This window comes from Eucalyptus grandis, chromosome 2 (genome assembly GCF_016545825.1).
Source record: "Eucalyptus grandis isolate ANBG69807.140 chromosome 2, ASM1654582v1, whole genome shotgun sequence".
Classification (NCBI taxonomy): domain Eukaryota; kingdom Viridiplantae; phylum Streptophyta; class Magnoliopsida; order Myrtales; family Myrtaceae; genus Eucalyptus; species Eucalyptus grandis.
Window position 1 is genome coordinate 23,451,213 of NC_052613.1, and position 11,115 is coordinate 23,462,327.

The 11,115-nt window shown below is 37.9% G+C and overlaps 1 protein-coding gene across 1 annotated transcript; it reads right to left on the reverse strand.

The window, feature by feature from the left end:
• Positions 1-863: 863 nt before the first annotated feature.
• LOC104427867 (ethylene-response factor C3-like) lies at positions 864-1,779 on the reverse strand. Its single transcript, XM_010040887.3, has one exon. It carries the CDS (start codon positions 1,757-1,759, stop codon positions 1,073-1,075), a length of 687 nt encoding a protein of 228 aa, XP_010039189.1. The 5' UTR covers positions 1,760-1,779; the 3' UTR covers positions 864-1,072.
• Positions 1,780-11,115: the final 9,336 nt, after the last annotated feature.

Sequence of the window (11,115 nt, forward strand, 5' to 3'; positions counted from 1 at the left end):
ACATGTTTTGAACTAGTAAAGAATGTGTCTAGATATATATATAAGTACCAAGATATGTTTACAACATGGGCATTATGTTAGCCTATTTAATAATGGAGGGATACCAATATACATTAAAAGCATATAAACCTCATTATCAAACAATGTGAGTATAAATGACACGTTCGACATGTTTTGAACTAGTAAAGAATGTGTCTAGATATATATATATATAAGTACCAAGATATGTTTACAACATGGGCATTATGTTAGCCTATTTAATAAATATGACAAACATAGTGAAATATTCAACTCGCAAAATACATCTGCTAATCATATATAAATGGGTCAACCTATTCATATACGATAATGGTTAAACTCATGTGAGCACCCTTATTGTATAGATGAATTGTCTCCCAAATTATTAGTCCTATATATCAGTCCAGAATTTCTAGGCAATTTCTTGCGGAGGCAACTTCGTCCTATATAGGACTTTTCTAAGATACCACCAACTATTCAGAGGATATGCACAAACAAGAGAAAAAAGTACATGTTATCTAGTGAACCCACACTGATTAAGAATAGTATAAGCCGAGAGCACACGGTCAAATGTTGACTTTTATTTGACTGGAAATTCAAAACTCAGCAAACGCCTGGAGCTTGAATTTCCCGTGAAGACTAAGTGGATATTGTTTATCTTCCAAGTGTCTGTTTGTGTTGTAGCTCATTTGTCAAAATGGGTAAATAAACAATTAGAATCTGTGGGAAGAACTCTTCCAGAAATTCCAATGTCTGTCAAGTGATGAGATAGAATTCTAAACATTTTAATTGATGCACCATAAATCGGTTACATGATAGCTGAAAATGAGGCATGCATTATAATTGCCACACAGGTGATATTGCAGGTCAAGCTGACCATAGGAACAACTAGAACAAGTTGACTGTTAGAACAACTAACTAATGCATTTTCATCAAAAGATTTATGACTTGATTTCGACATTTGAATGATCACGGACCTAACTATGATTCATACATGTAGTTTAAGACCTTCCTCCACTTTTCTCAACAATTGGTGACAAAGCATTTCCTCTATTCACCAAATGGTGTCACTGCTTTTGGAAGAACTTAATAGCTGCTCCAGATATTCAGGCCCTAGATCCTCTAGCACCACCAAATTCTGCTTCCTCGTTTCCTCATCTTTCTCTTGATCTTTTTTGACCAACAGCCTCTTCCTCATAGAATGCCTCCTCTTTAGTGCCTCCACAGGAGAGCAGCCACCCACACAAGTATACTCCATTCCCTTAAGCGAATCCCTAACCTTTTCTAGCGGGAAATTAAGCACGGCCAAGGACCCCCGCAGCGTGAATGCGGCTTGGTCGTAGGCCAGAGCAGCGGCCTCCGCTGTGTCGAATGTCCCGAGCCAGACCCGGTTCCCATTCCGTGTTGAGTCTCGGATCTCGGCAGCATATTTCCCCCACGGCCGCCTTCTCACACCTCGGTAGGTCTTCCTCTTCGACTTGAGCTTCTCCATCGCAAGGCTTGAAGTGACCTCCTCCTCACCGACTCCAGTCGAGGATGCGGACTCGGATTCGCACGATTCTTTCACGGTTCCTTGTGCTATGACTTCCAATAGAAGTCTATCTTGAGAGTCGTTAAGGTTGAACGGGAGTGAGTTGTGGCTAAAGAGAAGCTCTTCCCAAGAGAAAGACTGGGGGGCGATGAAGGAATTTGGCGGTGATGGGAGTTTTGGTTTCTGGTCGTGGGAGAGATGAGATTCCATCTTTTAAGGTGAAAGGGAACAACGTGGGAAGATAGTTGGTGATAGATTCAGTGGATTAGTGTCAGAGAAGATGACATATATACACGAGAGCGGAAATTTGATTTGATGGGAGATTAATTGAATATGGGAAGAGTCAAATATGGTGGGATGTTGGAGATAAAAATATTCTAAACTCCATTATTGTAGATGTGGGGAGAGGTTATAATACATTGGATTGGACAATCAAAATAGTCACTAGAGAATTTTATATTTGGATGCCCACCTCTTGAGGGCCACATAGCAGTTGAGCACGTGAGTGAAATGCAAGCATGGCGGCTGGTTGTTGGACCAAAATCAAGTCTAGAATGAGTGGTATCAATTTTATTTTGCTCACTAATTTCTTAAAATTTAATGAACGAAATGAAGGATTTGATTCCGTTCCTTGATGTCCAAGGAGACATTGCACTCTCCTCTTTTTCCTTCCCTTTGTTCATGGCAAGACAAATAGTCTGCCCTGTGGGAGCACGAGACCGAGGGAAAAGTCAGCTAGTTCAGTACCATCCAATCCAAAGTATTTGCTTTTCGTTTTAATTAGCAAAAGGGTGAGGGGCACAACCATTGCTAGCGACCCTTTCTTAGCATCATCCAACACTTTTGATACGAAATATTCAGAATTAGCTATGTTCTTATAACAATTGATTTAGATAAGAATGCTAGTGTAATTTACAAATAATTAAATTTGAATGAACTTAGATAAAAACTTTGGTTGATTTCTATTTGTGGGGGCTCAAAGTAGACCTAGTCTCCTACAGCTTCAACTGATGCAACCGATGTCTTGCTTATTCCAAAGCAAGCCTTGTAAGGTCAACGAAAGAAGCGACATTTGTATCATCACAAAGAGAGAACTGGTACTAAACTAATAATCACAATTCACAATCCATTTCCATTTCGAGTGTCTGTTAGATTTATTTTTTGCTTCATCTAGAACTTATGCTACAGTTCATATGTATTGCAGTTGCAACAGAGATAGAAACGATTAGACATATCTACATTAACCCAAGGGACACGGTGTGCACATGTCCAAAGACTTACCTAACATGTCCAAAAACTAATCTATGACTAATGCCAAAAAACTAATCTACTGACTAATCTATGACCTTGCAATGCCTTAATTGAAATGGTAACAATCCATACAAAATCCAAATTATTTCTTAATCTTAGTCAACATTGACAGTCAAAACAGTTCCACTTTCGTAGACTCGGCACTCCCTAAACAAAACGCAAAGAAAACAAGGAGCGTTCTTCGCGTTTTGATTCTCGACAGTGATCAGTCAAGAACAATCAAACCCATAAAGCTGGTGCACTTCAATAAAGAATGTGGAATTTTTCAGTGATTATGACAATTTGGAATATATTTGTTTCTCATGTAAACGTATGTGCTGATTCTAATGATGTGAAAGCTAGGAAAGACCCGTCCATATTTTAATAAATTCCTAACCACTCGATCTTAGGATCCTCCCGCGAAGCTTCACTCGGTGAAAAAGTTCAAATTGACATTTCCGTTGATAGTGGGGAGAGCCACGACCAAAGTGCTTCATGCGACTAGACAAAATAAAAAATCCACAGCCACCATGGCATCGTCACCTTATGCTCAGATACCTGGAAAATCATATAAAAGGAAATCCTAAAGGAAAATATCTATCAATGTATTGCAAGTGCAAGAAGTAAACATTTAAGTATTGAAAATGCTTGAAGTGTGAGAAATAAAACCCAATACTCGTCAGGCAAAAAATATACATGGCTTTGTTCTATGTCCTGATATAGCAACCCTCATGTGCTCAGTTCAAATCAAGTGCAATTTCTTACCTAAAGAGATTAATCTATGAAGACTAAACTCGTATTAAAGGTACACACTAAAATATCTAAACTGATATATGTACTAATCAAAAAGAAACTAAGCTTCATCTAATTCCTAACCCACACAACTAGGTAAGGAACTATTTCTAAGTTATTTTCTATTTTTTTAAATTATTTTCTATTTTTAATTTTTAATGTTTTTGCAATTTTTTTTTTTCGAAAATGGGTGACACTTAGGCCTTATGGGTCAGGGCCCTGCACACAATTGGGCTCTGATTTTTAGCCTGTTCAAAGCAAACGTCCAATCTGACTTAACGAAACGAAACAAGCCCAATGTGGCCTAAACCAAATCTCGTCCCCAAAATAACCTTTGATCTAGCAGGTCCAAATCCTCTGAAGCCCAAACAAAATCCAAACCCATCAAGGTCTAATTTAGCCGTAACTGTAAACCCAAATTTAGCCGAAAGCCTATGTGAGCCCATACTAAACCAAAGAGACAATTAACGCCCTTATTATCCTCTCCACGTGGCCATCACCAACGTTAGCAGTTCTCGGCCATAACGCCTCCGTTCATCAACCCAGAAACTTCAGCATCCCATATCGATTTCAGAATAAAAAGAATTTAACGATAACGCCCACATCATCTCATCTTAAACCAAGAACATATTTCATCGCCAGACATTTTTAAACGCCCAACCTTTAGCATCAGCGAATACTATCGCCACTGCAATTCGCTGGACATACCACTGGACCACCGGCCACGACTCACAAGAACGTGATATCAACTCCCAACCTTCCCTTCCGGCAACCGCTTCCAAACATCGGCACCAACTTTCAGCCACCATTATTAGCCAGACCTTAACTTAAAACAATGACTTTACCAATACAAGCTGGGGATGAGAATATGCCACGAAACCATCACAAGAAAAAACATACTTGAACCCTCTAAGAGAACCCACATACCTAATGTCACACCCTGGATCCCATAGGAATAGGGGTAATGACACAACTATCCTTCTATCCAAACAATATAACCTCAAACCATACCCAAAGTTCAACTCCCAAAAGTTTTTGCAATAGCACTCTTACTTTACTGAACTTGTTAATTAAGAGAGAGTAGTTGATAATATTAGATTGGCACTACTTAAGAATATCATAAGTCTATTGAGCTCTCATTTTAAGTTCAAAATTCATCATATTTTTTTATTCGGAAAGGCAATTGACCTGTTGATATGCTTGTCAATATTGGCATAGCGACACATTGGGATATTACATTCTACTTGCGGCTTCCTAGAGAATTATTTCATGTTTTGTTTAGTGATAAAGTTGGGATTGTAGATTTCAGACGTTAATTTTTCTTAGTTTTGTACTGTATATTTACCAAAAAAATAATAATTTGGGTCTGTGAAAATTAGTCAAACCTCTTATGCCTCATCCTATATAAGGAGTTCATGGGAGGTTTAATCTATTAAAAGTCAAATTTCACATGATAAACAATGAGAATTTGAAAGAAAAGGACATTCAAAATCCTCAATAATCAAAAAGCACATATTCACACAAGGAATCTCCCAAGTGCCACATCATCGGTGTCGAGCGCTTACATCATAGGCTTTACTAGTAAAGCCAATCTCTTAGACTCTTAGGGCCTATTTAATAATCATCTTGTTTTTCTTTTATTTTTTTAAATACTTGGATTCCTTTAAAAAAAATCTTTGTGGTAACATCAATGTATTTTTCTATTCCTTAGAATTTATTAGTGGCCAAGAAATATATCTGAAACAAAAATGAAAAGTAAAAATATCTACATTTTTGCTCCTAGAACTAAAAGAGAAACAATATCATTTTAGAGAAAAATGCTCAACGTACGCTCGTGCTTCATGGATTTCTGACAAAATTTGTTTGAAGATTTGATAAGTTTGTGCAAATAACGGCACCAACTTTAGGATTGCCTCCATCATTAGTTGTTCTTGCCTATACCATCAAGCAACATTTGCTCTTATTCTTGTAGCTAAAAAAGCTCAAAAGATGCACCTATTTATTGTAATGTCCAAAAATTTACTGTCAGTCTCCTCATATTATGAGTTATTAACTAGTGGGACTCTCTACTATCATTCCCAGCCATCTTTCTTTGACTAACTATTATGTTGGATTTTTTTAGGCCATCTTAGAATATCTTAATTAATTAAAACCTCCTCACAAAAGTCTAATTTTATCTAAACATTTATTTTAAGTGTCCACTTACATTTTTATAATTAAATGAAAAAAATTGGGAATATAAATCTTAGGGTCATATCAAATGCATTTATGTTCTTTTTCTATTCTAGGAATATAAATTTTATATCGTTATTAAACGTATTCTTCTGCTTAAGAACTCATACTGGGAATAGAGATAGAAAAAACCTATTTCTAAACAAAAATTATTCTTGAGAATAGAAATGTCATCTCCCTATAGTAGTAGCTTTTTAATTTTTAATTTTTCATCGAAAGATGTGGCACCCCCGAAACGGCCCCCGATCCTTTAGGGTCACCACAGTTTGCTTACCTTTCACTTGACTTGGTAATATTCACTTTGATACCATCGAGTTGTAGTGGGTCCGTATATCCTGGGGTTTATATATATATTTTCAATCGGTCCCAACGCAGTTTATATAACGGAAGCATATTCGACATCTCCCTAACCCATACTCAAACTAAGTAATACAATGCAATGCACACCACATATGTTAGAGCCGAAACACTTTTATTTACATAGTTTGATCGAACATCAAGAGTTGGTACATCAAAAGGCCAAGGCTTTACTAAGCTCCGCTATAACCCAAAAGTACCTGACCCCACATCAGTCATGTACACCAATCCATCATCTAGTGTCGGCTATCCAAGAAGTGTCATCTGCTACCTGTCACACGCACAGTCACACCCAGCCCGGTGCATCGGCTAGTGGCGGCGGTAGCATCCCCATCATAATCTCGTCGCAACGAACATGCATGAACAGGAACTCCTGGACTACAGGGCCATCAGGTAGACCCACGTCATGCATAACTAAAACTCGAACATGGATGAACACCAGTCCATGAACACCAACATAGGAATGCTCCGAACACTCAACCTCAACGTCGGACGGTAAGCCATAGAAAGTACCATGTGTGACCGGTAATAGAGGCATCTCTTAATCTGAAATGTTAGTCCCTAAAGGGGTGAGTACAACCACTCACCAGTAAAAGATTCCTCAAGCTATATCAAGCATTACTATTAATATCCAGATTCAAGTAGGGTAGACAAAACAAGAAATTTAACAATAGATCAAAATCATGAAAACCATCAATATAATAACAATGTAGTCCTAATGTGTAGTGTAGCATATCCAAGATAGGCAAATCTCAGTCATATGGTCAAACTGAAACATCACGTTCCATTCCATGCCACATACTCAGTCTTATATCTAGACCCACACACACTTTTAATGGAATCATTCATTTTATTTTTCAAAAGGTTTCATCCCTGGAGGACCAATGTTTGCGTCCCTCTGGGATTTGCACCCCTCCAGGCATCACGAAAGCCTCCGGTATTCAGCCATTTAAGGCCACCGGGCATCTGGAGCGAATCACGCCTCTAGGCATCTCGTACCTCACCTGGCATCATAAGGAACCTCGAGGGCCTCCCATGAAAATGGTTACCCTGGCCATTCGGAATTACATACCGACTAGCATACTACCGGGCATCCCGAAGCTCCTGGGGAATAACCTCTGGCATTCAGTCATTTAAAGCCACCAGGCATCCACAAGGTATCGACTCACTCGATCCTTTGGGCATCCTGACTCCCGGGGTATCGTTGGCCCGAGGGCTCAACGGTAACAATTTAGCATTTTAATTCACAAAACATTTTCAAATGCTAAAACAAGACATCTCATGGACCCTATATTACATCTCAATATTGCACAAATATCCATAGCCAATACCATCATATCACATAGCCATTCGAAACACCTTCACTTTCGGATATTTTTGTGAAAATTTGAGAACAGAATAGCCCGACTTTTACAATGCACAGTTCGGGTAAAATTTTTGAAATAAATACTAGATGGACTCAGAAAATTATGAAATTGTGACACGTTATCAATGAGACCTAAAGGAAAAAATTTCATGAATAAACCAAGTCAAATTAGATACACATCGAGAGTAAAACTTCAGTATTTCTTGCTACAGTTTCTGTAAAATTTCCAGATTTAGCATTTCCCTATAAAAATCATTTTGTCGACCAAATATTTTTCATTTATGCTAAATTTTTTATATGTTACTCTTGTATATGTGCTCTCCAACTTTCATTAAGGACTTGAAGTCAAATTTTGGCTATAAAATTTCAGAAAAATCAAAAGGTCACCGAGGGTCACACTGTTCTTCACAAAACAGTCCATTAACCTAATGAGAGTTTTTCCTAATCCTTGAATTTCGACCTCCAACATCCACAATCAAATAGATACAAGTGTATTACACTATAACACAGCCTTATCACTTCCAAAAATCCTCCATAGTCAGATTTTTAAATTCTTGTTCCATCTCAAATTCGAAATCCACAATGCATGCCCTGTTTTTCCTAGATTTCTTGATCTAACTTCATCTTACATGTCCAAAATCCAACATGCAGCTCTAAAATTTCACCTTTCTCACATCCACCAACTCTTAGCTAGATAAAACAACAAGCAAAACATAGATTGAAGAACTTCTACTTGCCTCAAGTTCAAAGCAACCACAACAAGCAAGTAGGCAACTTGGGGCTCCGGGCACGGCTCGATCGACGGCGAAGCTAGGCGGCGTCGACAGTGGCAGCTAGGACACAGCGGAAGATGGCCTTCCTCTTCCCCCTCACGGTCCGCACTTGCCCCTCTCTCTCTCGCTCGAACTCTCCTCCTCTCTCTCTCGCTCGCTCGCCTGCTCGGTCTCACTCTCTCTCTCTCTCTCTCTCTCTCTCTCGGTTGCTCCTCGTCCATTCCGCCCCTCTCTTTTCTTTTATTCTTTTACTCTCATGATTAACTAGTAATCACGAGGTTTTGCATGGGGGATTTCCGGTGGAGCAATGGGGGCAGCGACACTTGCTTAATCCCTCTTGCCACTTGTCAATCTTCATGCAAGGATGATGGGCCTCAATGGGCGGCCTTGGTCGACTGAATAGGGGAAAATGTGGGCCGGTTTTTGGTCGGTTTTGGGCCTTAAGAAATCAGCCCACACTTGCTCTTAATTTTCCACCTTAATCCCCACTCATAATTACTTAATTTCAAATATTCACATGGCCATAAAATTTTGCAACATTAATCGATGGTAATCCAACTTATAGAGTACATGGCCAAGAATAAAAAAAATTCTTTATCAATTCATCCTTTAGTACAATCCTTGATCACACATAGACATAGGATAGATTTCCAACAAAACAATTGTCCATTAAATGCTCGGCCTTGTTTAATTGTAATCCATTGGTCTAATGGCTATAATATAGCCCGATGGCGCTTCCATCACCTATTCATGGGTCGTAGTGCATCTAGAGATTGCTATGAAATTTAGGATGCCACAAAAGAGAGGAAAAAAGAAACTGACGTTTATATAATATATGCAGAGATATATATGTATGTGTGTGCGCAAGCGCGTGTATATATATATATATGAGAGAGAGAGAGAGAGAGAGAGAGAGAGAGAGAGAGAGAGAGCTATGTCCTTCCATCTAAGTCGCCTAGGAAACTAGATATTTATCCTAGCTTGGCTAAAATGATCATGAACAATAGAGAGCAAAGCTGTGTCCCTCTATTTAAGGGTTCGTTTGGTAATGCTTTTATTATAGGGAATAATTTCTTTCCAGAACTAATTTTTCTCTATTTCTATTCCTTAGAACAATTTTTTAGTAAAAGAGTGTGTTTGATAATTATATCAAATTTTTATTCTCAAAATGGAAAAAGAATAAGAATGTGTTTGGTACGATTTACAAAAATTTTATAACATAGAATTTCTTTTAATTTTAAAATGTTTTTTAAAGTTTTTTTTCCTTTTTTTTTTCTTATTCTTCTTTGCCATCGGTTGCATTGGCCATTAGCTATCGGCTGCCGCTGAGGGACGGTGGTAGGGGGTGATGAGTGGCAAGAAATAAGAAAAGAAAAAATAACTTGTTTCTAAAAATTGTTTTCAAGAACAAGAAGTTACTTTTTTCTATTTCTTGTTTCTATTCTACATCTATTCTCTGGCCACCTTTCTATTCCTCAGTTGACGTTACCAAATAGATTTTTATTTCTTTTTTTTTTCGGAGAATAAAAGAATAGAAATTGGGAGAAATAGAGAAATTACCAAATGGAGGCTAATCCATTTAAGAAACCAGAGATTTTTCCTAGCCGTCAAATCTACTCATAACAGTGCTAGGGAATAATAATAAAGAAACCTTTTTTACTTTTCTAGCTCTTTGGCTCATTTTTACTGAGACAAGCGGAAGCAAGTGCTGGTCAACGTAATGACCGAAATCGCCTTGGACCTTGATCTCTTGAAGGACTTTGACTTTCCTTACATACCTCCGGATTTATCGATTTGCAAGTTCGAACATTCTTATGTAGATAAATTGTGTGTACTCTTTCGACAAACTCAGTGAAAATCAGAGCATTGAAATGCACCTATTTCATTGGTTTTTTATCCCCGTGAAAATATTTCGCCAAAAATTGCGTTTTGGTTTTATTATGAGAGACTTAGGTTTTGTGTTGAGTTTGGACAGAGGATGTTAAATGCAGATAAGAGTTTTATTTATCAACTTGTATATACAACCTTGACAATTAATATTTAGACGACTTGACAACTAACTGTCCTTGGGCACAAATTACACTAGAATTTAATCAGTGATGCAATTTGGACATCCGCAGCAGACTAATCTATGCTTTGAATTCAAACTATGTCAGCATTTAATCTACGACATGGCTTGTTTCAAGTGTGGAGTTGGAATTTAATTAACAGCAATACTCCTAGATAATAAACGTAACGTCAAAATTTAATCAATGACGTTGGGCTTATGAAACAACATCGGAATTCAATCAATGATGCTGGACCATATAAAGATACACGCTGGAATTTAATTAATGATGGGAATCTAGGAAATTACAGCTAAAATTCGATAAAGTAAAGATAAAGCAAAAATAGTTGTTGTGTATTGTTCGGTGTGTCATTCTCGATGGAGAGCTGCCATATTTATAGGGAGCTGATATTCCTTACTCAGTTGCTCTTCCTTGGGCATTACTCCTCGCAATCTCCACGTGTTTCATCTCTTTGAGATGGCCTTATCCTTTAACAACCATTTCCTAACCTGTCGACGATATCCATGTAGCTTGCTCATCAAGTAAATAACCGTTCCCTATTTTTACGCACATTTCTAGCATCAATTATTCTCGCTTGAGTTTTAATGCTAATTGCACTTAGTTTTCAAATTTGGTACATAGCTTGACACATGGTCACTAATTACTTGGCCGTCAACTCTAGGTTTCGACTTCTAGAATTTCATTGAG

Bases quoted from the DNA above. Each gene is read 5' to 3' on its own strand.
- LOC104427867 (XM_010040887.3), bottom strand. From the start codon at position 1,759: ATGGAATCTCATCTCTCCCACGACCAGAAACCAAAACTCCCATCACCG.